The 26797-nt window shown below is 42.7% G+C and overlaps 2 protein-coding genes across 7 annotated transcripts; one reads left to right on the top strand and one right to left on the bottom strand.

Annotated features, from left to right (window-relative positions):
* Positions 1 to 49: 49 nt before the first annotated feature.
* gsr (glutathione reductase) lies at positions 50 to 11503 on the bottom strand. 5 transcript variants are annotated; one of them, XM_054792463.1, is made up of 13 exons: positions 11431 to 11503; positions 10624 to 10807; positions 6672 to 6698; positions 6495 to 6583; positions 6146 to 6215; positions 4478 to 4625; positions 4267 to 4321; positions 4080 to 4179; positions 3743 to 3997; positions 1834 to 1945; positions 918 to 1049; positions 718 to 851; positions 50 to 613 (listed from the first exon to the last, which is right to left on the bottom strand). In XM_054792463.1, the coding sequence occupies exons 2-13, from the start codon at positions 10765 to 10767 to the stop codon at positions 464 to 466; spliced, it is 1416 nt and encodes a 471-aa protein (XP_054648438.1). In that variant the 5' UTR covers positions 10768 to 10807; positions 11431 to 11503; the 3' UTR covers positions 50 to 463. The 5 variants fall into 5 exon arrangements, with proteins under 5 accessions (XP_054648438.1, XP_054648437.1, XP_054648441.1 ...); XM_054792462.1 differs by lacking the exon at positions 11431 to 11503 and adding an exon at positions 11124 to 11325; XM_054792466.1 differs by lacking the exons at positions 10624 to 10807; positions 11431 to 11503 and adding an exon at positions 11124 to 11229.
* LOC129190086 (uncharacterized) lies at positions 10613 to 16904 on the top strand. Of its 2 annotated transcripts, none has more exons than XM_054792460.1 (2): positions 10613 to 10836; positions 12223 to 16904. In XM_054792460.1, exon 2 carries the CDS (start codon positions 12324 to 12326, stop codon positions 14646 to 14648), a length of 2325 nt encoding a protein of 774 aa, XP_054648435.1. In that variant the 5' UTR covers positions 10613 to 10836; positions 12223 to 12323; the 3' UTR covers positions 14649 to 16904. The 2 variants fall into 2 exon arrangements, with proteins under 2 accessions (XP_054648435.1, XP_054648434.1); XM_054792459.1 differs by lacking the exon at positions 10613 to 10836 and adding an exon at positions 11704 to 11857.
* The last annotated feature ends 9893 nt before the right edge of the window (positions 16905 to 26797 follow it).

Here is a 26797-nt window from a genome sequence, read left to right as displayed (position 1 = left end):
ATAAATAAATAAAAACACGCAATAAAAGCGACATAATCCCAACAAAACGTATGAAAACAGAATGCATGTTTATTTCTCAATGCACTGTTATATTCCCTCATTGCTGTCTTTTGAGGGAGTGTTTTGACAAATGACTGACAACATAATACAATAAAATTGAGGTCTTTGGACTTGCCATCCAGATGCATCACTTCCATTTCACACCAATTATTAAAATAGAATCATAATAATCACTCAGTCATCATGACCTACAGTACAATTTCAGAAAGCCACAACTCAGTCGTGTTCCATTTGGGTCAGAAAAGTCAGAAAAATGAACCACTGTGCACAACGAGGGTGGCTTATATGAGTGTAAATGGAAGCGTGTGGTTTTATAAAGCAAATCTTCATACTACAGACTATAATCTGGTGTGCATGTGCTTTGGTGATGGTATCGTGATACCAGAAGGCCACTTGTGTTCTTTTAACGCATGGTAACAAGCTCCTCGGAGGAGGTGGGGTGAATGGCGACGGTCTTGTCAAAGTCCGCTTTGGTAGCACCGAGTTTGACGGCCACAGCGAAGCCCTGCAGCATCTCGTCGCAGCCCAGACCCTGCATGTGCAGACCCACCACCTGTGGAGAGAAAACATTGTTGCAAGCTTTTATATGTACCTCGAATAGAGATGTACTTTTTTTTTTTTTTTTTTTTTTTTTTTAAAGGGGACATAGAAGGCTACCGTCTCCTCCTTGCCCGCACACACTAGCTTCATAATGCAAGGACTCTTGCGGCTGGTGATGGCGTGGTAGAGTGACGTGAAGGAGGTCTTGTAGACCTTCACGTTCTCCTTGCCTCTGGCTATGATGGCCTCCTCTGTAGGAAAATAACTGGAAGTAAGAGTGGATCTGGGAAACATCGGCGGGTCTTCAGCCGGCTCACCTTCTGTGAGGCCCACGGTGCCAATAGGCGGGTGGCTGAACACCACCGTGGGAATGTTGGAGTAGTCCAACTTGGAGTCCTTCTTGCCCTCAAACAGTCTGTGTGCCAGCTTCCTGCCTGCGGCGATGGCAACTGATACAAAACATTGTCATGTGAAAAAATTAGGACACCCTACTACTTATGAACTGCTGCATATATAAAAGGGTGAAAATTTTGTGCAAACATGCACCCTACTATGTTTCCTGAAATTTCTCACACTGATCTACTATAAAACACCCACTGTAACTTTAGGGCATTTAGCCGAATTGTCACAAAACACAAAACATACCATTAGGGGACTGACAAGCGCACGTGTGTAAAGTTGGAGCAAGATTGGTCAAAAAATCATGGCCACCATCAAGCAAAACATCTGCCTTACTAAGCAACTAATTGTCCATAAGTGATTGAGCATTTGTCTAATGATTATAAAATGTTTGAGGATATTTGTATTACATGTATGTGCCAAAGCATTTTGACCATTACGCATAGGGGACGCCACAAATTTAAAATACAGTCATATGAAAAAATCTGAACAAGGGGCACAGTATAGTATTTATAATTAACACAGAGCAATGTGATCTCGTAGGTCTATTGTTTTTGGAAGTAAAAACGCCCTACGTATGAGTGAGAATACACATTTTTGTGATTAAAACAGTATAATAAAAACGAAACAAATACAAAAAAAACTACAATACAATATATGGGTGACAACAAAGAGTGTGAGCGAATGTACTGTATAGACCTCATTTGGCCAAGAAACTCTCGGTGGAGGGTAAGTTGTCTTATCTCACACCACAACCCAATTCCAGATAAGCAGTGAATACAGTATCTATTACGTCACTTCATCAGTAACGACACACTTGAAGGCACGTATTACCGGGCGTGAGAAGAGCTCTTCCACAAACATCTCCCACTGCGTAGATTCCTGGTCGACTGGTGTTCTGGTACTCGTCCACCACAATGTGGCCTCTGTCATCCGTGTCCACACCCTGAAACACACACACACACACACACACACACACATACACATTTACATTACAGTACACTCATAATTAGGCAGATGATTCTGTATCAGAACTGTAACTCAAGATAAATGATAATCTAACAATATCTTTATTATCGTGGTTGTAGTTTGCAATGCATCATACGGCTACCTAACATCTTGGTTATAATATTAGCTACATGAGAAGGACTTTGTCATCGAACAAGAGCAATGTACAATGTTGGCACTTTCTGTTAATGGGCAATCCGACAGCAGCTCGCTTACCTTTGTTAATGAACCATAAATAGAAGAAACACAGCTCTGCGACTAAAAACACACACTTGATGCCCTTTTAATCCGTTATTACACCGGCTTTACAAGCTGAGCTAGCGCAAGCATTTCCCATTCACTCTTTACGTCTGTGTATAAACACACACACAGTGACAATTCCTCTGAAATAACTCTAAATATGTCTTACATTTTTAACATATATTTTATGTCTTATAATTTTTTTTGATAGGGTGCAAACCCTTGGTGTTCTCTCAATGAGCTTCATGAGGTAGTCACCTGAAATGGTTTTCACTTCACAGGTGTGCCTTGTCAGGGTTACTTAGTGAAATTTCTTGCCTTACTAATGGGGTTGGGACTATAGGGTTGTATTGCGTGTGTCCAAACATTTGGCCTGTACGCTAAATCTCCTTAGGGATGTAGCTCTTGCCTAGGTTCATAGCTGAGACCATTTGGGCTCAAAAAGGTTGGTGGCCACTGCCAATATGCCCCCTAGAGGCCGAGAGCAGTATAGAGGGTGACATACTAAGTGCTATGATCTTTCAGCAATGTTAGGGCGTTGATGCATCCTAGGTCCATGTCGTAACCAAATACTATAATCTCAGTGAGTCTAACGTAAAGTACTAACTCTGCAAGTGTTTTGCTTTTTCTTGCCTTTCTTTGTGGGTTTTTGTGATACAACCAGAGACCCAGAAATAAAACTGATTGTGCAAGCACTACTCTCCAGGCTGCTCAGTAAAATGTTGCCAATGTTGCTTTTTCTTTGGATTTTTTTGTGACATGACTACAAAAGGGTACCAGTGATGGCATAAGGGATGACTACAGAACCACAAAATGAACTGACTGTGCAAGCACCACTGTCCTGGCTGCTCAGTACAATGTTGCTTCTTCTTTGGATTGATTTGTTTTTGTGAAACCCCCACAGAAGGGTACGAGTGATGGCAAAAAGAGAAGTGTGATGATGACCACAGAATTAGAAAAAGAACGTGACATATGCAAGCGGTAGTGTCTTGGCTGCTCATATGGTAAGACGCCAAATTGACGACAATTAAAATATAAGAAAAAGGGAATAATGTCGGAAAGTGAGCTCAATTTAGAGTTGATGTGACGAGACTCACCTCTCAAGTGCATGTAGTAACCGCGTCCTTAATTTATCAGTAAAATTCAGGATGAGAAGACAATTTTAATTATTTAAAATTTTACTATTAACAGTTAATTTTACTATTATATGACAGTAACATTATAATGTTACTTAAAACACTGCATGGACAGTTAATATAGGTTTTATGATGGCGAGAGTTTGACCCTGGAACAGATTAATGGCATTTCCATTTTTTTTTCAATGGGAAGAATGTGTTCTCAATTTGAATTGGAGGTTAAACAGCATCTCTGACTAATTTTCCATCCAATAACATAACATTAATAAGTCTCAAAAATAAATGATTTGATATGGTAGACAATGAAGCAGCTGGAATGTAGGTGATCAAAGCAGAAAAAACGTCATGAGAGGACATACCAACTCGCCGATGTTCAGCCCAGACGTGTTGGGCTTTCTGCCGATAGCCCACAGGAGACAGTCCACCTCCTGAATTGTACTGGTCTTCTCCTCGCCATTACCCTTCTCCTGGTCTATGGTGGCGAGCGTCACCTCCAGCCCCGCGTCAGTTTTATGCACTGACTTCACCTGAGAGTTTTTCCACAAGTCCACGCCCGAATTCTGCAGCTCTTTGGTGCAGTTTGTGCTGATGAAGCTGTCAAAGTTCCTCAAAACCTAAGGTGACAGTGTCTGGCCATCACTACATTGCCTTGGACACATCATTAGGTACGCATGCACTATTTAAAGGTCTTCTCACTTCACTCTGTCGTATGATGAGGGACGTTTTGGACCCCAGGGTGGTGAGGATGCCCGCCATCTCCACAGCAATGTAACCAGCACCCACAACGACGCTACGTCTGTTGACAGAGGGAAAAAAAAAACTCAATGCAAAGCGACATTTTTAACATCAATCAGTCACAGGAGAGTTTCAATGAGCTGCTTACTTTGGAAGGCTTTCAAGTTCAAAAAAGCCATCACTGGTGATGCCAAGACTTGCTCCTGAATTTAATTATATTTAAAGAATTGTTTAGTTCTTCTTATTTAATTATGAGTACTTTTATAATAATGAGGAGAGTAAAAGAGGTCATGCATGCCCTTCACACAAAAGCTGATTACTAATTCTAACCCTGAGTAAATCTCTTACAAAGTCCGCACCTGGAACCTCAGTATCGCTCAGCACAGAAGGCTGTCCTCCGGTGGCGATGAGGATGTGTGGCGCCGTGTACTTCCTGCCGCTTACCTCCACTGTCGGCTCAGGATCGCTGGTGAACCTGGCGTGACCTTCGATGGTCTGGATTTTTGCCTGTCGGGAAAGTTATGAACAATTGTGTCTTGTGTCAGTGTCTTGTTGAGGTTTAAATCATTTAAATTAATAGTCTTGCCGATCCGATATCGATCCGTTTTTGTTTTTAAATAATAAGCTTTAGTTACAAACATGAATTTGTCAAATTGAATATGGTTATGAAAATAGCTCTTCAAAACATTGAAAGTAATGCAACCAAAGTATTGCTGAATATACTTTTATATTACACAGCATGACCAACAATATTGTTTGGCTTTTGTAACAAACCTATTTGAGTCAGGTCCCCAATCCAATAAAAGACCCAATAAAAGATAAAATTGGAAAAAATGGGCATGCAAAATAATAAAAAAAGATCAAAGATGGCGCCCTCCGTGGCAGACGTCTCTGTGACACTCTTGAATCTAATTTTAGGGTAGGACTAATCATTTGACATGATTGTAGATTCATTTGTGGTGTGACTTAGAATATATGACTTTTTTTTTAACAAGCAAATGCTCTTCAAAGCAATAGTAATTTGGCGGTCCCTAGAAACAGCCAGCGGTTTAGAGCGGCACTTCCCGTGCAAGCTCCCCGCACCATGACACAGCAGTCTGGGCACAGTGAGCGGGAACTACCGCTGTAGCAACGGAGCTGAATATCCAACGTCCAACATGAAACTAACACCACCGTACAACTCGGACATGTCTGCATGGTGGCGGTGTGTTTTCTTCTTCTTGTGGGTGGCGGGAGTCAAGTGGAAACCAGCTTTGAGGCACATTACCGCACATACAATGTTGGAGTGTGGCCCAGAGTTAGGAACGTGAAAGGCAACTGGATCGGCCCAATCTTGTGGCAAAAGACAGCGGCTCGGCCGATCCCGAAGATCAGATCGGGACATTCCTATTATTAATATTCCCACACGGGGGCTGTGGCATTTGGCTTTGCAATCATCTTTTTTCCTAACGTCTACTAGCTGTTGCTGTGTTTTGCTATGCTAGTGTCCCCGCTTCCCCTCACAGAGACAAAGCAACTGGATGACTGACAAGAGGTCTCACTCCGGCTCACAACTCCTCAATATGTTCTATGAAGCATCTAGGTGCTGAAACCAATGCACAAGGTGAACCCTCTTACTACCTGTTTGGAGGCGAGAGACGAGTAAAGCCGACACGCATGCACAGGCGCACAATATATAGAGTTCACTTTCATTTAGCGTGTGAATAATGTTTTTGTTCATTATCGCAAGAAAGCTTTTTTCCTGAACGAGAAATCTCGTCATGTTTTGATCTCGTGACAACTCTAGAAATAATGTATCTTTGTTCATCAATGCCAGCGTTGCATAGCAACAGGCAGAGCAATTCCACTACATGGCTGATGAGACGTAATTAACCCAGGTAGACACCTGTTGCCGTTCATACAACAGAATAAGTCACGGCATGTTTAGTGGTGTGCCGTGAGATGTTTCTAATGTAACACATGTACCTTGGCTCAATAAAGTTTGGAAAACATGGCTTTAGAGACTCAATGCAAAGATTTGTTCTTACCTTGTCGAGATTGTTACGATAAATGTGGTTCAGACGACGGACATAAGCGTCCCGTTTTGTTTTCAGTGCTCTGAAAGCAGAATATGTAAAAAAAAAATCAAGGGGTGCATGAATGTTATTTTCTTTCCCATCTATCAGACAGGAGAATAAATGCATGAAATGAAACACACATAGGCACACCTTACAAATTCCAGTCCAGCCTCTACTGTATGACACACCACTGATCCCTATCTGCTTTGTTTGTACCACTCCTTCCTGAGCTTTGCTTTTCTATAAACCTTGACTTCAGTGCAGCACAAACAAGACATGACGTGACAGAGTGGATGTTCTTTGCGCTAAAGTCACTTACTCCCAGCTGAAATGAACGCTTCCAACGTCAAAGCCGTAGTCGGCGTGGTCGTGGAGGTACTCGGCGTGCACCGCTGCATTCCACATGACCTGCGTAGAGAAAAAGGGAAAAAAAAGGTGCCTCTTAGTTTAGTATAAAGTCATGGTAAGGTGATTTTTCAATGAAAGAAAAGCGCACCTTCTTTGGGACGCAGCCAACGTTGACCTGGCAAAGAGAAAATATTCTTGCATAAGCTTGGTGCTAAAGTAGTTGCAAGTCAAAACCAATACAATTTAAAAATGAGTTTACAATAAAAAATACGTAACTGTATAAAAAATGTCATGCTTATCACAAAATATATACAATAATACGTGCTACAACTACTATTAGGAGAAATAAGTGTATGCCTGCACAACACTACCAACTTTTCATATATCAATATGTGGAGCAAAACTCAGAAGAAGATATTATTTATTATATATTCTGTATTTATCTATGCACTATACAAATGTTTCTGTCAGGTTTTACTCCTGTATTTATTTTTCACTACTGAATAAGCTATCTATCCGTTATTACACATTCTGTATTCTTTTCTTCCCTGTTAGGAAATTGTAACATGTTAAACACAGGAAGTGACCCAACTATCAGTAATACATGGAGAAGGAGGTAGTATTAAATAAGCTCTGCTTCTTCCTTCTCCTTTTCAGACATGTTGAATTGTGAAAATGTAATCATGTGATGCTCCGTAATGTAACTTTGTTAAACATGTTGGAAATAAACTGAACCGTGAGCATTACCGTCGTTAATCTTTGACACATACAACGCAATTTCCGTCGTGACTAAATGGGGAAGTTCACCAGACTGATGTTTTTGAGTTGAATATGCAACAATGAGTATGCAACAATGAGTTGAGTATGCAACAATGGAAGTCAAACTAGGCGCAATTTCCTCCAATTTACGCAACTGCCCTTCTGTGACACCATTCAATAATAGAGAGTACACCTACACCACCTAATATACGCAAGACTCTTCTCTTCAGTAAATGCATGAATCGTACCAAAAACACTCCATTTTATCCATCCATTTTCTATAGTGCTTGTCCTTATTAGGGTCAAGGGTTAGCTGGAGCCTATCCCTGCTGACATTTTGGGGTGAGGGGCGGAGTACACAGGCCACATATGTACAAACAACCATTCACACCTATGGACAATTTACACCGTCCCTAACATGCATGTTTTTGGGAAGCAGGGAGAACCCAGAGAACCAGGACACAACCCACACTGCAAACTCCACACAGAGCTGCTCCAGTGGAGATTCAAACCCGACTGTGAGGCAGACGTGCTTGTATAGCAGGGATGAGGGATGTCCAAACTTTTTCCACCCGGGGCCAAGTACTGAAAAATCAAAAGATGCGTGTTGTGTTATCGGTGACAAACTGTATTATTATTAGGACTTTTTGTACTGAGACTTTTTCTCAGTACATTAGATCGTTTTTCTATTTCCTATTTTTGCTTGTAATTTTTTTTTGTTTAATTGTATTTTTAGAACGTGCCACAGGCCAATTAAAAACAAGCTGAGGGCTGCAGATGAACCCCAGGCTGCACTTTGGATGCCTCTGTTTTATACAAGTGCATCTCAATAAATTTGTGCACAAGTTCAGTACAGCTTAAGAGACCAATTAGAGGCTCGGGATGTTTCTGCAGTTCATTTTCTGATTACAGCGCGAACCAGTACCAAGACTGAACTTTTTGCGCTTTTTATTATTTTTTATTTTTACATTTTATGAGCTATTGAATTTGGCGTTTTTATTCACTGCAGGCTATAATTTTCAAAATGGTTAAGAAATACATTCTTCAAATATCACTCTGTGTGTAGTGGATGTACTGCATAGAATACAAGAGTCTCACGCTTTGAATTGAACTACGGAAACAAATCAACTTTGCAGACGCAGCACCATACGGATTTTATGTTATTTCACTGGACGGGAAAATTGTAGGACAATTGACCCACTGCATGCTAATGTGAGGGTCTCCCCATACCCCCACTTGAGAAGTCTGATTACAATCTGGTCCACCTTCAACCACAGTACATTGCCTCGTTCACACCTAATCACGAAATGGTATCCTGCAGTGGAGAGACTGCTTCAAAGCCTCAGACTGGGAGGTGTTGCTGAACCCACAGGATGAGGACATTAAGGAGCTAACACCACACAAACACAAACTTGGGTGACACAAGAAGCCAAGGCAGTCCACAATATGAAGAAGGCGGATTTTGGGAGCAAGGACAGAGAGGCAATAAAAACAGCCCTGTTGGAGGTGAACAAAGACTCCTACAGTTTAAAAAGTGGAGCAGAAGCTGGAGGAAAACATGAGTGAGGTCTGGAAGGGTTTTAAAACCATCACAGGCTACAACAACAAGAATCAAACAGCAAGGGAGGCAGTCGAGAGGGCTAACAAACTGATCGGAAACTGATCGGTTTGACCAGCCCATGTCCCCTACACTCTCAATCCAGCCATCCTCCTCTCCGTCTACCTTCAAGACTCTTCACACAGCCCCCTCTCGTCCCCTAGCCCTGCAGCCTCCCGCTGCGCTACTGTTGAGCAGGTCAGGGGGAGGCTGAAGAAGCTTTGCCCCAGGAAAGCAGACAAGATGTGTGCCCAGCTGCTGAGCTGGGGGAACCACTCCAACATGTCTTCATTCCGAGACTACATCTTGGCATGAGAAGACATCTTGCATTAAAAAAACTGGCCCAACAAACTTAATGACTTCCAACCAGTGACACTCACGTCTCACCTGATGAAGACACTTGGAACGGCTTTTCCTCACCATCCTCAAACCCCAAGTGCAACATGCTCAAGACCCCCTACAGTTGCTTTGAGGACACCATTCTCTGCCACCTGGACCAGGGAAGGGTCACAGTCCGGGTCCTGTTTCTGGACTTCTTAAGTGCCTTCACCACCAAACAGCCCCTGATGTGGCAAGACAAACTGGCCCCGATACGAGAGGACTCCTGCCTGGTGTCCTGGATCTCCAGCTATCTCACAGACACAATGCAGTATGTACAGTTGAATGATGTTACATTTGACAAGGTGGTCAGCAGCACAGGCACTCCTCAAGGCACTGTGCTGGCCCCCCTTCTTTTCACTTTATACACCTCAGACGCCTGCTGCAACTCTGAGCTATGTAACATTCAGACGTTTGCAGACGAAGGTGTGTATCAGAGATGCCCGAGAGTTGCAGTACATGAGTCTTGTGAAGAATTCTGTCATCAGGACCCATACCAACACTCTACAAACAAAGGAGCTGGTTATAGACTTGGAAAGTCCAGACCAAGTCCCTGACCAGTTCTGATCGAAGGTACCGAGGTAGAGGGTGTTAGCGCCTCCGAGTACCTCGGGTCAAACAACGTAGACAACACACTGTAGTCCTTTAACGTCTGCAAGAAACTCTTGCAGATGTTCTACCAGTGAGCGTGCCAGTGTGCTCGTCTACACTATGGTCTGCTAGGGAGCACCTCCAAGAAGGACTTCTTTAGTCTGAACAAACTAATAAGGAGGTCTAGTTCTGTGATTGGCATGAAGGTGGACTACCTGGTGACAGTTGCAGAGAGAAGATCTTGGGACAAACTGTTGGCCATCACAGATGATGCCAGTCACCATCTGCAAGCTGATGACTGATGTTCAGGCTGTTCCTCCACAAAACCAAGAGACTTAAAAACTGTGAAAACTGCTGTGCTGCTATTGCCACTACTGCCTTGTATACTACATACAGTGTTGCTGATATTAGAACTTGAATTTCCCTCAGGTTCCAAGGGATCAAAGAGGTAATCTAATGTAATCAAATTCTCTGATTAATTGAGATGCACATGTAGTATCGGCAGTGTGTAGGGAGTTTGCTATTAGCGTCTTTAAAAGCACTTCTATAAATAAAATGCATTATTATCATGAATAGTGTATATATTGGGGAGAATATTTAGCTACACATTGCACAACATAAGATGAACGGCAGACTTATTGACTTTATGCAGTCATGTGGGCACTGTGACAGAAGGGGACATTATTAATGTCTCCATGCTAGTCTTTTACATACTTTACGGTATACCAGAGGCGTCCGGAGGCTCCAGGTGTCAGGTGTTTGAATTGTTACTCACGCAGGTACCTCCGAGTTTGTGACCCTCGATTACGGCGGCGGTGGCGCCCAGCTCCGCCGCCCTCCGTGCCCCGGCCAGACCCCCGGAGCCGCCGCCGATCACCAGAAAGTCGAACCGGGTCACCCCTGTTGTTGTTGTTGCCATACTGCGACGGATCACCCGGAAAGACGAGGAAGGTCGATGTCTGGTGACGGATGAGAAGTAGAATACAAGGTAGGGGGTGTGTGTACGAGTTAGACGGGTTAATATCGCCATAACCAGGAAGCTGACACGCGTGGGAGGGTCCGGCGAAAAAAGCTGCACTGCTGTGTCATTATGAAATGCAACAATGGTGTGTAAATCCTAGAAAACGTCCTCACAATGGTCCCGGTGACGCTCACTTTACAACAACAGGTGTGAACCACAGTGACAAAACTTTAATAGCAATAATAACTATTCGACATCCAGTTTTTATCAAGCTTTATGACTATTTAAAATGTAAAAATAACCTCTAAACATACCTCAGTAGTGTCAGTGAAATGGACACAGTTTGAAGAAAGCTGCTTGTCTTTACAAACAGCATATTTTCACCATTTTGTGCCTTACTGCATCAAACTGTCGGTTTTACAATTCTAAATGTGTCTAAAAGAGCAATTCTCTGTTGATGGATACATTTGCATTGATAACTGAAGTAAACAATACGAAACAGGAAGTTGTTCTTCCGGTATAGGAAAGCTCGCAACCAATCAGGACGCTTAAGTCATTTTCGAAAGCAGCCCTAAGAATCCAGCGTAAATCACATGTCATTGTACACAAAACGTAACGTACCTTACGTATAATTCCAGAAAGAATAGCAGCGGTGCTACGCTAAGTCTGGCAGCCGTCAAATAAATCAAGAGCCAATCATCCGCTTTTGACTGTCAAAATAAAACGCCACTTTAATAATATCACAAAACGTTACATTATTACACAACTTAAATTATTAAAGTCACTTTGGAATAAAAAAAATACTTCTTTAAAATGATAAATTGAAAGGAACTTAAACGTTTCAATTCGTTAACTGTTTAATGAAATAATGTATTTTCTTATTTTGAAGGGACATTTATGTTTTCCGGTGTAGTCCAAACAAGCTAACCAACACGAAGCTAACGACGAAAGCCCCTCGATTTGCAGTGTTGACAGCCATCGGGAAACCATCCGGCAATAATGTTTTAAACATTTTATCCTAAAGCGCAGGCACAATATTTCACCAAAGGTACGTAAGCGGCATTTATCTGTATGACGAATAGGCGTTTTTTCTCCACACCGGGGCGTCGTCTTTGCGACCCCTCTTGTGGCAAAGCCTCACTCGATTGGTTGGGCCTTCACTTTGCAATCAGAGGAAACGTCGGCCCCCCACACCACCAGTTGGACAAAAAAGAAACCTACAGATGAATGTTATTAAATTTAATTGAGTAACTCTGCTTAAGGGCGTGTTGTCAAGGGTTTTGTTGACAAACGTGGTCGAGGGTTGCGTGGATCAGACCAAAAAAGAATGAGCAACGTAGGGGGAGGGGCTATGCTTTGACTATCATCAACACCATATAGCATGTCTCTCTCTTGTCTTCTCTTGTGGTACAGAGCGCATCATTCTCCAGCAGACAACAAGCAGAATCTGATGTGTACTGTGATGTGAAGCTGTGGAAGTGGTGGAGCTGCTGCTGCCAGGTGACCCCCTAAACATGAAGCCCGTCACCTATCAAAGCTTCCCCACCTTGGTGTACGGCGCGCAACCGCCGGTCCTGGTCCATTCAATAAACTCCTCTGTGATGGCACGCTGCGACAAATGTGGATTTGCGTCGTCGGATGTAGAGCTGTTCAAGAGACACGTGCTTGAGCACACGGCGGCGAAACCGCACTACTCTTTTTGCCAGAAGACTATGTTCAGCAAGGAGGAGCTGGACGCCCATCTGCAGCAACATATCAAGCACAGGTTCACCTGCCCCCACTGTGGACAGAGCTATATGAGGAATCGCTGCATGTTGAAACACATTGAGCGTGTGCATAATAAAAACAGTGGTCAAGGACATGGCATGACTAAAAATCCACAGGTCTCCAATACCTTACCCAGCGCAGAACCGTCAACACGACAGCCAGTTGGAGTGAACGTGCCAACCCTCAACACACATGCCGTCAGACTGAACAAAGACGCACAGATTACTAGGACAGTGAACACAAAGGTCATTAATCATCCAAATGGTGTTTCAAATAATGTTACTAATCACAACAGGGCTTTGACGGTTTCGCTCCCTGATGAAGTTTCTATCCCACCTGGCTGTCTGGTGGAACTTGTAGAAGTGAAAACTGTCAATGGGTCAAAGGAGCTAAAACTGAGGCTGGTCTCTCAACAAGAAAACGAGTCAGTCAGGAAAGACACCAGGACAGCAGTTGAACAAAACCTCACAGCGGGGACGACCTTAGCGCCCAAATTGAATCCTCCAAATGCGACAAATTCGAGAAACATGGGGATGTGCTTTGTGAGCAAGAAGCAGTTTGAAACAAGGGTGGCATGTCCACAACGTTCCGCTGTAATCCCTGTCAGCACTTCCAAAAGCCTTGTCTCGAACCAAGCACCGATGAAGAGGACATCGCAGGAAGTCATTAACCTGGCCGACTGCCCCAACAAGGTTTCCAAAATGCTCCACAATCCCATAAGAGAAAGGATGGAAATCCCGAATACGTGGAACAGACCTGTCCCCAATAGAGTGAAACCTGACGCCGTCATCTTCACCAGCCAGGCCAGCAGGGTGGCGCGCCTCCCACACCTAGAAAAAAAGGGATTGTGTGTTTCTCAGCAAAAACCAGATGAAAGGCTACCAAGTATTCCAGAGCGTCAAAAGAGTATTCCCGTCACAAAAGCAGTCATGACAGAAAGTTCCTTTCGAGACCTGTTGACGTCTGTTAAAGTTGAGCCCGATGTAGTTAATCTCCGTGAGAACTCCTCCAAAATCAAGAATACTCCAGCAGGGATCAACGTGGAAAATCAGAAATCGACCTCCTTGAATGTTTCTTCAGGTGCAACTGTCCGAGTGGCACCTCCAACGACCAAGCTTGGCCAGAAGCTTGGCCAGGACAGCGCTACTCCTCAGATGTCTTTCCCAGTTCCCTCCACTTTGCGACAGATGCTCAACGAGTCCTCATCTGTCAAAGCGTCCATCGCTTCCTCTCGCTCCAAGTCCAGCTGTCCAACTTGGCCACAAGGTGTCCGCTCCATGGAGAAAGCGCCAGAGCCTAAGAGCTTCCCCGTCATCTCCTCCGTGTTTTCGCTGAGCCAACAACCAGAAGAGGGTCAGGGCACCATGCAGCCGCTGGTCATGGCTTTGCGGGGCATCGACATGGACAAACTCCACAACACCGAGAGCTTGAATCCAGCTGTCGACATTCGAGATCGGTTAGCAGCACAGGTGGCCTGTGGCCCTGTGAAAGTGGAAGGGCATGACAAAATGATTGAACACCTGCCTGTCCCGGCCCGGAATGACATTAAGGAGGAGGACAAAAACAATGCAAAGTGGGAGAAAAACAGCATGACACAGACAGAGCAAGATGTTCCGTGCTTGGAATCCAAAAACAAAAAGTCAGTTTGTAATAACGAGTCGTATGCGGTGTCGTCTTCTGCTGTTGTGAATCCTGTATATGACATTTCAAAATTCCTAACTGTATCTTTGATGAGAGTGGACGAATGCGGTGCGTGGATGAGCAGCGGGAATGAGCCGGAACCCGCAGCGTCAAAATGCGACCCCCCGACGTCTGCACCGAGCGTCCGCACGGAGATCCAACTAATGCCGCTCAAGGTGGACCAACTGGTGACGTGGCCGGGCCCGGATCAGCCCGTGGTCATCCTCAATCACCCTAAACCACGGTCTCCCGTCCAGGAGACTGTCGACAAAGTTACTGACACCGGAAGCCCAGAGAAGCCTGCAAAGTGCCAAATACTAAAGATGAGGCTGAGCAAAGTGATGGGACAGAAATATGAGGTCATGGGATGCACTGTCAGGGTCTCCCCATGATGCTCACACATGATAAATAATCGTGTACAAATTTGCAGTATTTACAATGAAGACCACAGAACTATTTTAGATATAAGATCTGAAAAACATTCACTACTGTACAATTATGGACATTTTTGTACAATTCTTACTTTCTAATGTGTGCTTTTAATTATCAACGACATTGGTGTTAGTAGCTGTGCAGGAAGCCGGAGAGTGATTCTGTTTCCAAAGTACAAGCAAGAACACAACAGAGCATTTAATTCAAACATTTTTAAAGCCTTACTAGCGACTCGTAGCATAGATGGATGGATGTAGGTAGTGTTGTACAGTCAGTAGCTGCAAATTACATTTATTGTTCGAAGTGGGAGGATTATATTGAAAAGAGGAGAGATACACAGTATGATAGATATCAGTGTGCCAAGTTTACGTTGTATTTTTTTTAAACATCTCAAAGTTTAAGTTTCACTCCCACTTTTCACATTTTTTTCATCCAATTCGAACTGCCGCCCTCTGTTTTTTTTACACTTAATCACTGCTGTGCCATATAATAGAGCATATAACTTTCAAAGATTTCAAAGAACAGCTGGATGGAGACCTTAGCTCAGAACAAGAAAGCATATTAACCTCTGGTGGCATTGTGCTTTATCATGCACAGTTGTGACTATTTACTGCAAATAGTCGTCAGTAATGTTGAGTAATAACCACATTATTAGCAGCTGTGGTACATTTCGGAAAGAAATGTACAGGAATAGCAAAATGCATCCCAGGGGTGCCTTATATCTATTTTTTTTTGCTGCAGGTTTGTGCTTATGTAGTGGTAAAATCAAAAAGAACATTGTGTCACAAATGCCCGCATAGCCCCATATAAGATGATGAACTGAACTCCATATTTCAATGCAAGTAAAGGACAGTCGCTATTTGAGAGAGGTTCTAATCAAGACACTTGATCCCAGAGAAAAAGTATTAATTTCTGTGAAGGCATCGCAGCATGTCATGCACTGCCCAAACTATTCCACCACCTTTTACTGCAAATTGTCCAAAACAAAACAAGTCCCAGTTTTTAGTAATAGACTAGTTGTTTTACATTTTTTTCCATCCAGATAAAGAAAAAAACGTGTCACTAATGTCTCCATACCTCAGAATCATTTATTTGTATTGAGGCCACATATGGCCTGTGTTTCCAAAATCTGTCATTGTGAATATTGACACAAATGAATACAAGAAATGGCTAAAGCGTCCTGCTTTGTGTAAATACAAAAAAAAAGCTTGTTACTGTATTGAGGAGGATAGTTTTTACCCACTTGAAAAGGAGCACCTGAATGCACCATCTGTGTTGTGTTTTCAAGGCTTGGCAGCTTCAATTTGGGTCAGAACAGGAGAACATTTCAATTCAGTTTTATTTGTTCTGTACGCGCTTTTGCGTTGCTTAGTTAACATGTGTTTTTAATGTAATACCACTGTTAGAATTATGCTAGGAAAAAAGTTTGAATGCTTAAAAAGTAGGCTCTTTTGGTTGATTTTTAGTTTGTTGCCAATGTGTATATAATGTAGATTTCTGTCTCTTGCCATTTTATTTTTGTATATGTAAAGTTATACTTACCAGTCACAACATTAGATACACCTGCACAATACAGGGGTGACCAAACTTTTTCCAACCACCCAGGGCCGCATCCAGAAACCTGGATTCATTTTGTACATAAAAAATGCTAAAACCACTCCAGTGTAGGTCAATATATGCTCAATTTGAACAAAACATTGACATTGTAGATTTTGTCTTATAGGTGATAACGTTAATATTTTTCAGACTATGACAAGGGACACACTTTGGACACCCCTCATCTAATACAGTACTGTCAAAAATTATTTTTACACATTTCCTGTGAAATGTTCTAGCTTGGTAATAACACAGCAGCGTGTCAAATATTGTGGTTGCAGTTTTGCACAACTGCGTGTTACAGCTCTTGCATCAGATGCCATTGTGCAGTTGTAGCTAATGAGTATCCTGTGAGGCTCTCAAGTAAGAAAATTGAATGGAGCTCAACCCTGCTGAGAGAATATTTCAGCTTCTTCCATCCCAACAGAAGAAATGTGCTTGAATGTCCTGTGTGGACTTTCAAAAGGGCCATGACTTTGCAAAAGTGTTTTTTAAATGTTTTACTTTTGCCTTTTTCAACACCAGTGTCCTCAGTGTTCCTTATCATTGCACCGTGTTTTTATATTATTACTGTAGTTTTTTTTCTATTAAAACTGTGTTCATGATGGTCATGACCTTAAGACAGGTTGTTTTTTTTAAAACGCCTCATGTTGAGGTGAAATTGGCATATTGGCGGAATTGCGTAATACCACAAGACATCCAACAGATGGTGCTAAAGCTATATCTTGTTAGGGTGGCCCAGAATGGCCTCCACACTATCAAAAAAAGTACTTTAATGTACCTTTAGGGGTTGCAATGGGTTGTAACTAAAGATTCTTTTCCGTACTTAATGTACTTTTTGGAGTCGGAAAAAAAGTAGATTGTAACTGGAATAAAATGACAGTAGCATATGTTGTTTTCTGTACTTCTCCAGCATTTTGTCCCTGTATTCATCCGTATTATGGTTCATAGGGGATCTCAAACCTGTTACCCTCTGCTCCTCAAAGCAGGGGTGCTACCAGGAATTCTAATAATTACCTATTTGGGGCCTTTATATGGCGACACTGCTCAAAGCCAAATCCTTATAAACTCGTCAGTGGACTACTACTGGACCCACCATACAGAATCAGTGCCTCAGGGGTGACCTACCTACAAGGGAAGAAAAGCATCTCACAGCAAATGTCTTTTCTTGACCAACTGTGATGTTAAATATACAGTGGAACCACAGAAGTGGTCCAATTATATATTCTATTGAAAATACCACTCAACTTCAGAGTTAGAACCTCCGTCATGCGTGAGACTTCATGACTTCATGAGACAAAGTGAGCAAATCTTACAAGATCACATTTAGCAACACTTTTTTTTTTTTTTTTTTTAAAAAGGAAGAAATACAGTGTTCCCTCACTCCATCGCAGTTCACCTTTCGCAGGCTCGCTGCGCCGAGCCTGGAAACAAAGTTAAATAATAACAATTTAATAAATGCCTGTTTAACAGAAAATCTGCAAGAGTACATCCTCTTAAAGTTTCAGATTTTCTTGTTATTGTTGTAGCTGACGTTGGGATTTGTCTGAATTTGTCACACAATCCCTCATTTTGTTTGCCTTATAGAGTATGGTCTGTACTCCTTCACAAGTCTCCCATCAGCGAAAGATGTTTATTTTGCTCAGTGAACAGTCATTTGCACATTGCTCTGCTATAGATGAATGTGTTATGACTCGTAGATTTTTCATACCGGGCCCTAAGTGGCGTTATTTTCCACCCTCTCACATCAGACTTCAGTGGCTACTCCCCATCCAATGATCTGTGTTATGTCAGATAATGTTCTGTCACATTTGCACTTTTGACCAGTGCTACTGTTTCCGAGCGGATGAGACACAGCGACCAACATATATTGGTCCATCCATTCACTTTTAAATGTTTCGTTTTTCTCTATTAACTTTTGTTGCTTTTGAGCAAGCCATGGTTCTCTCACTTCGCTGCAAGTAAACAAACGATTTCATTGGCTCATTTTGAGCGACATCACCGCATTTGCTGTCACTTAATCATAATAGCTGAAGGAATTAAAACTGCCGTTGCGATCGAGCCGCGAGCATGATTGTATGTTATTATATTTCCCGTTCACTTTAATTGGTCACGGGGCCGTAAAGGGCCATCACTGGGCCGGTATCCGAATCGAGGTCCGCCATTTTGTGATGGCTGCCGTAGACTGATATGAGCTGGAACCAGTTAGATGCGGACACATACAGTAGCCACACCACTGAGCCACGTAGGGGAGCAGTACCACCCCTGCGAGGGTGGGACTCAAGAACAGGACAATAGAGCAGGCACTTCCTAGTTCAGGGCTTCTTCCTCTACCCATTGGATGGACTGAAGTCCAGCGCTGAGCTTTGTGACATCTTCCACACGCTCGAGAAGTTCCACTCGAAACACAAATAAGGACACCAGTGAGTGCTGGAATGAGTGTCCACAGAGTAACAGCTTGGTGAAACTGTGACCTGAGAAGATCCAACAGTGATGATGACGTAGTTAAACACAAAGTTATGACTTTGGATTATTGTTCTGACCCACGTATAGGCCAGTCTCAGCAGTGCTCTGCTCTGTATTGATTTGCGGCCGAGAGCTGTCCATTTAATTAAAAGACACGTTCAGTATGAAGTTCTAGATTCCAATGTGAGAGAGTAAAACAAACAAAAAAGAGGGAGATCTGAGGGGAGGGTGTTCACACTCTATGTTTCCTTCTCTCCTGGATAATTGTAATCTCCCGCAGTGTGACACAGCCAACAGATGGCCCCGGAGAGCCACTGGAGCATCATGTTCTCCCAGCATGACGTTTCTCTCACATCCACACGCTGCTTTCATTCTCTGCATGCTCCCGTTTTGCCGGTGTATGGTGTTTGGCTCATTATATTCACCGGAGCTTTTTCTGGTGCAAAGCAGTATAGTACAGCTGTCTCTATTGCTTTGTCTTATATGTGATGCACAGCTATTTCCTGAAACTGTGAGAGCCAATATATAATCACAGAATGCTCAGTTAAAATTTATAGCGATAATAATTGAACAATATATTTATTATTGTGGTTGTATATTGCAGTGGTGTATCATTTTGGGAGCTCTTTCTAATATTTTCACCCTTTCATAAGGTCTTCTAAATCAGCTAACCTAAAATATTACACAGATACAATATAAAGTTTTGTATCTATGGTTAGGTCTGAAGGTGGTGAATGAGGTTAAAGTGGGAGAAAAAATATTTGTACAAGATGGATTGTTTTTGGACTTTAGGGTAAAAACAGTAACTGTCACGATTGTGTGTTAGCATGACCTCAAGATGCAGAGACGGGAACCCAGTGCAGGTGAAATGGTAATGGTTTAATTTATTTTGAACATGCATACAAGTTGCAATGGAATACATCACACAGTACAATTCACAGTTCTACATGTTCAAAAAGGAGTAGGAACAAGCAAAGCTTATTTAATCCTACCCTCCACCCGTTTGACATCAATTGCAATGCATTTGTTCACTTCCTGTATTCCAAATGTACCCTTTGCCAGTTTTAAATACATAGGAAAATGATAAGGTAGTATAACAATGTGGTAAAATAGGAGCCAAGGTTGTAGTCACTGCAAATAAATTATATAACAGTCATGATAAATAATAATATACAGTATAATAATAACTGACGAAAGGGTTAATAGTTGACAGAAACATAGTTGGATAATGAGTGAGTACAGACAATGTACTCAAAAACAAGTTAGAGTTAGTAGTCAGTGTAGTAGTGGTTAGACACAGCATTGTATATAGAGTACACTGTGGTTCAGGACTCTTCCTCGTACTTTGTAAACATCAACTGTGTGTACCGTTTCTTGAAATCACTGATTTTAGTGCATAGTTTGAGTTCCTTCCTCAATGTGTTCCATAGATTCCACATACTAAAATGCTGAAGGTTTTTAGCGTTGTTCTGGCATGCAAGTGTTTTAAGTGAATTTTTTCCCTAAGTTCATATTTCTCCTCTCTTGTTGAGAAGAATTGTATAACAATTTTTGGGTAGTAGGTTATTGTTAGCTTTATGCATAATTGTAGCTGTACCGAAAATGTACCGGCCGCACGGTGGTCTAGTGGTTAGCATGTTGGCCACACAGTCACAGTCTGGAGATCGGGAAGACCTGGGTTTGATTCTCCCTGGGGCACGCACGGGGAGAACATGCGGGCGTGCGTGGGTTTTCTCCGGGTACTCCGGTTTCCTCCCACATTCCAAAAACATGCATGTTAGGTTAACTGGTGACTCTAAGTTGTCCATAGGTATGAATGTGAGTGTGAATGGTTGTCTACGTACATGTGCCCTGCGATTGGGGCAGTCCACCAGTCCAAAGTCAGCTGAGATAGGCTCCAGCATACCCCTGCGACCCTAATGAGGAGAAGCGGTATAGAAAATGGATGGATGGATGGATGAAAATGTACCAGATCAGCAAATTTTAATAATTGTGATTTTAGAAATAAAGGTTCCCTACAAGCTCCATTATGGATTATCCTAACTGATCATTTCTGCAGTACATTTAGCGAGTGAAGTGCACTTTTATAGTTATTTCCCCATATCTCCACACAATAAGTTAGATATGGTAATACCAGAGAACAATAGAGAGTATGGAGTGATTTTTGGTCCAGAACAAAGTTTGCTTTATTCAGTATTGAGGTATTTCTTGCCACTTTATGTTGTATATTTTTAAAGTGGTATTTCGAGCTCATATTTTCATCTATATTATGAACCCAAGATATTTATTTTCTTTCACCCTTTCAGTGTCCATGCCATAAATTTGTATTTGCGAATAAGTGTCCTTTCTGCTATTACCAAATAGCATTATTTTAGTTTTGCTTAAAATGATAATTTGGATTTTTTGACATGAAGTTGTATTACATCCTCTTCAGCGGTGTTGTGCATCAACAGTGACTTTTCCCCCACTTGGTCCCATGAGCTGAGTTCTGTTTTTTTTTTTATTTTTAAGAAAGTAGTTCGGGCTAGTTGGTGGGGTCACATAAGTAAAGCATTCTGCTTCACAAAACAATATGCGTTCAAAAGAGTAATACATGTGCATCATAAAACCGCTCCCCCCAAAAAAGTCAGACCTCTCAATCTATCGGCGCTATTTCCTCTCTGTTAGGAATCGGAGCTGAGCGGTCAGGCACCATTGCCGCAGGAGAGCAGGTGAGCGTCTTGGGCTGGTGTGGAGCCTGGAGGGGAACTGATGGTGGCTGGCACATGGACTGAGCCGGGACTAGACCTTGAGGCGGAGCAGGCCGGCGTGTGGGCGACACTGGCACAGGAACTGAAGACGGCTGCTGGTGCGTGGGCTCAGCCGGGACAGGAACTGAAGAGAGCGGCTCATCCACCTGGTGTGAAGGTGAAGCATGAAGTGGCTCATCCGCCTGGCGTGAAGGCGAAGCAGGAGGAGCAGGCTTGCCCGCCTGGTGTGAAGGTGAAGCAGGAGGTGACTGGTGGCACACAGCTAGTCCCCCCTTCCAAAGTTGGATTTCCTATGTCCTTTACTGCCAAAACAGAACCAGGGACGGGTGTCGAGAGCTGATGTGGTGCGGGCACCAGGAGCGTCGGAATCCTGGAGAGCCGAGGTGCACGTCTTGACGTTGCACTGGAGGTAAAAGTGGTGCGAGTAAGGAGGACGGCTGGAAGATGTGCTGATGTTGAGCAGGGGCCATAGTGGGCTGAACCGTGGGGCGGTGCTCAGGAACAGCTTGCAGCCGCTGCACCTTGGCTTGGTGTGATAAGGAGGGAGGGGATGACTGCACCTTTGCATGCCGTGGAGCCTTCACTCGGTCGCAGGCAAGCTGGTGTGTGAGCTGTGGGCCCTGGGTACAGCGACTCCATGGGAACCAATCAGCCATCTGGCCCCCACACCATTGTTTCCAGCTCCTCCGATGTGAACCTTGAGATTAATCACCTTGAGAAGCAGCAAGGTCCAATAGTCGTACAACGCAAGGACATCTTGTGGTTGGAGCATTCTGTCACGATGTGGCATGCAGTGGTGTGTTGCCAGTGCAGGTAACAGTCTGTTAATAATGTTTGCCGAGCAGAAAAAAAGGATCCAAACAGAGCTCGTAGCAAAAAACAGACACAGGAAGCGCGACACATTCACAATGCTCCAACAAAGGATGACGTTACCAGCTGAACTAAAAAAAGCAAACACAAATTAGCGGCAGGTGCGTCAGATGAGGAAAGTAAAGGCGGCAAAGAGCAAAGCGGAACAAAACAGGAAGAATTACAAAATAAGAGCCTGTCAGGAACTGAAATGATGGAAATACAGGAAAACAGTCCAACCTGTCACACGGAGCATGACAATAACATTTCTAAGGGGGCCTTTTTTTGTCCTCTTTTATTTGTTTAAAAAAAATCATAAAATATTTAAAATATAAAACTATTGTACAAAAACAAACAAAAGCAATATTAGTAATTTCTTAACATTTATTTTTAGGTTTAGTTTTTTCATCCATCCGTTTTCTATGCCGCTCGTCCTCACTAGAGTCGTGGGGGTATGCTGGAGCCTATCCCAGCTGACTTTGGGCGTGGTACACCCTGGACTGGTCGGCAGTCAGTAGCAGGGCACATATAGACAAACAACCATTCACACTCACATTCATACCTATGGACAATTTAGAGTGTCCAGTTAACCTAACATGCATGTTTTTGGAATGTGGGAGGAAACCAGAGAAAACCCACACACGGGGAGAACATGCTAACACGAGGCCACTGTGTGCGGTACAAATAAGAACACAAACTAACATAAAACACACAATGAATGCAGTAGCTGAGGTCAAATTAGCATGTCGCTGGTCATTATTTTGTTATTTATTATTTTAATTATTGATTTTTAATGATGCCAGATTTAAGATCATAAAACAAATACTATAGTTAATACAATATTATACATAATGTAGTCACAACTGAATAACGTTTATAGGAAATACTGTATTTAAACAAATGATATAATTATGAAAATAAAAGAATACAAATATAATTAATAATTAATTAATTTACCGCATCAAATCCCTATCTCTAGGTACCATGACAGTTGGTCAAAATATGAGAAACAGCTGTCAGAATGATGCAGCGCACTTCTACACCACAAAAAACACAACAAAAACCTCGGACTGCCAATCAAAACCGGCCGTTATTATCTTAAATTTTTTAAAATTCAGAATCTGTCTATATGGCTTTTGTAATGGATCCCATTAGGTGCTGTCCCTAATTAAATGGCTGGTTCCAGTCAGTGGAGAACCACAAAGGCACGGACGCTTAAAACTGCAACTTCCTGAGCCATCACTGTCAGTACGAATCAGTCGTTTTGTGAGTGACATGAAGGCATTACACACACACACACACACACACACACACACACAAACAGCCTCACAATCAAAAGTTTTGTCCTGGCTGTGAAATCCAAAGTCCCATGAGGCGGACTCCGACTTGGAATTGGATTTTGCAAGTGTGTAGCAACACTCAGCAGGGCCTTGTCTGGTCTACTTTGCAGAGATTAGCGGGTCATGGGAAGCGGTGTTGGATGACTCACATGAAAGAAGGAAAGAGAGATTATAAAGATGAAACAGGAACATAAAAATATTAAAAAACGTGTGGCTGATGGGGAGTGGGATTTTGTGGACACTCTGCAGACAACTCTGCGACTTTGCTTCTCTGTGAGCATCAAGGAGCTTGTGGAAACTTCTACTGATGCACACCTCACATGCACATCATGGTGGATTAAACCTTGAAACTTTCCGTTGCTGTATGCTGCATTCAATGATGACCATGTTGCCTTTTCTAAGTGTGACTTTTCATGCGACACAAAGCGTAGAAATGTTCCCGAATAAGAAGAAGAAGAAGAAGAAGTCCTAACAAGTGATGTGTGTCAAGTAAATCTAATGAATCATCAATTTATGTGGGCAGGAACATGGTGACATTTCATTCTTTTGCTCTGTAGGAGAGCATTTCATCTCTGGATTCAATGCCAAACTGCAACATTTTATCAAAGAAAGGAGTCAAATTTAAAATATTAGGACCCTTTTAGCATTATTTCCAGTAAAATAGATACACAGCCAACACTCGGATCTTGTTTGAGCTTTGATTTGTTTAAATTTCAGATTGATTTTCCCATAAAACCTTTTAAACACAAATGAACACAAATGTTTGGTTGTTTATCTAGATAGACGTTCATTATTGTACAATCAAATCAATTCAACGCACTCACGCTGTATATTACCACATCCACAACACTCATTATTCACACTCCTACCGTCAGGCAGACGCTACACGAGTTTGAAGTCCAGGACCACAAGGCTGGCAAACAGCTTTTACCCACAGGCCATCAGGCTTCTCAACGAAGCACTCACACACACCGCACGCAACACACACACACTCATAACTCTATTTATTTATTTATTTATTTATTTATTTATTTATTTATTTATTTATTTATTTATTTATTCATTGGTATTCATGTCTCTTCTGTTCTTATTGCTTAATTTATTGGTATTAATGTTTCTTATGTTCTTTTATTCTTATATTCTTATATTCATTTTCTTGTGTTTTCTTTCTTTTTTGGGAGAATGAACAGAACAAGAATTTCATTGCATTCAAGATTCAAGAGATTCAAGATTCAAGAGAGTTTTATTGTCATGTGCATGGTAAAACAGCAGTAATACCATGCAATGAAAATCTTATTCTGTTCATTCTCCCAAGAAAAGAAAGAAAACACAAGAAATAATAAGAACATAAGAAACATAAACACATAAACATATATACCAATAAATTAAGCAGCAACAAAAAGAAGAGACATTCATACAAATAAATAAGTAATAAATAAATAAAGTGCTATGAGTGTGTGTTGCGTGCGGCGTGTGTGAGTGCTTCGTTGAGAAGCCTGATGGCCTTTGGGTAAAAGCTGTTTGCCAGCCTTGTGGTCCTGGACTTCAAACTCCTGTAGCGTCTGCCTGACGGTAGGAGTGTGAATACTGAGTGTTGTGGATGTGTGCTGTCCTTGATGAGGTTGTGTGTTCTGCGTAGGACTCTGGTTTTATAAATGTCTTGCAGTGAGGGGAGGGCTGCCCCAACAATGTTCTGTGAGGTCTTGATCACCCGCTGGAGCGCCTTCCTATCACGTGTTGTACAGTTACCGTACCAAACAGTGATGGAGGCGGTAAGGACACTTTCGATAGTGCATCTGTAGAAGCAACTCAGGATTGTGGTGGACATGCCAAATTTCCTCAGTCTTCTCAGGAAGTACAGTCTCCTTTGGGACTTCTTCAGAATTTGTTGGGTGTTGTGAGACCAGGTGAGGTCCTCGCTGATGTGTGTGCCAAGGAACTTGAAGGTTTTCACCCTCTCCACCTCAGTCTCATCAATAAACAGGGGTCTATGCGGCTCCTTTTCCCTTGTTCTTGGGTCGATGATCATCTCACACACACACAGCACATCACAGACTATCGACAGCAGAGTAGCGTAGCCACGTCCAGCCAAACCACACTTCCAGATGAGCTGAACGAGTTCTATGCCCGCTTTGACACCCAAACTCCTGATGAGCAGAGAGGGTGGCTGAACCTGGGGAGCACACAGGACTCACCTCTCATGGTGACATCAACTGATGTGCGCAGGGTTCTAAACAAAACAAACCCACGAAAAGCAGCAGGGCCAGACAACATCTCAGGACGTGCACTTCGGGTCTGCTCATCAGAGCTAGCTGATGTGCTTGCTGACATATTTAACCTGTCGCTTACACAAGCATCTGTACCGACCTGCTTTAAGTCCACCACCATAGTGCCCGTACCCAAGAAGAGCAACGTGACCTGCTTGAATGACTATCGCCCTATAGCACTCACTCCTATTGTTATGAAGTGCTTTGAAAGAATAGTCATGACCCACATCAAAAAGAGCATCCCGGTGGCAACTGTGGACCCTCTACAGTTTGCATATCGCCAGAACCGGTCCACGGATGATGCAGTCAACACTGCCATCCACACAGCCCTTTCTCACCTACAGGGCCAGGACACATACGTCAGAATGCTATTTATAGACTATAGCTCTGCTTTTAATACAGTCTGCCCCCACAAACTCACAAATAAGCTCCTCACACTTGGCCTGTCTCCCTCCCTCTGTAACTGGGTGTTTAACTTTCTCACAGGCAGGCCCCAGTCAGTCAGAGTCCACAATCGCACATCCAGCTCAAGAATTGTGAGCACTGGGACCCCACAGGGGTGTGTGCTGAGTCCACTCCTCTACACGCTCTTCACCTACGATTGCGTGGCCTCCCAGAACAACACCAGCATCATTAAATTTGCAGATGACACTACAGTCATCGGACTGATCACTGGTGGTGTTGAAACATCATACAGAAGAGAGGTGGCGGACCTCATAGCTTGGTGTCGTGATAACAATCTCCTTCTCAATACAGATAAGACTAAAGAGATGATCATCGACCCAAGAACAAGGGAAAAGGAGCCGCATAGACCCCTGTTTATTGATGAGACTGAGGTGGA

Source organism: Dunckerocampus dactyliophorus, chromosome 11 (assembly GCF_027744805.1).
Source record: "Dunckerocampus dactyliophorus isolate RoL2022-P2 chromosome 11, RoL_Ddac_1.1, whole genome shotgun sequence".
In the NCBI taxonomy this organism is placed as follows: Eukaryota; Metazoa; Chordata; class Actinopteri; order Syngnathiformes; family Syngnathidae; genus Dunckerocampus; species Dunckerocampus dactyliophorus.
Note: the sequence above shows the minus strand (reverse complement) of the source record. Positions and strands in the feature narration are given on the sequence as shown.

What these genes read in the sequence shown, in the direction of transcription:
- gsr (XM_054792461.1), bottom strand. Translation starts at nt 10,878, where the DNA reads ATGGCGATATTAACCCGTCTAACTCGTACACACACCCCCTACCTTGTA. An exon ending in AGCGTTCATTTCAGCTGGGA is followed by an intron (nt 6,216 to 6,494) that starts GTAAGTGACTTT and finishes TTCTGCTTTCAG; the next exon opens with AGCACTGAAAACAAAACGGG. An exon ending in GGCTGAACATCGGCGAGTTG is followed by an intron (nt 1,946 to 3,742) that starts GTATGTCCTCTC and finishes TGTGTGTTTCAG; the next exon opens with GGTGTGGACACGGATGACAG.
- LOC129190086 (XM_054792460.1), top strand. Translation starts at nt 12,324, where the DNA reads ATGAAGCCCGTCACCTATCAAAGCTTCCCCACCTTGGTGTACGGCGCG.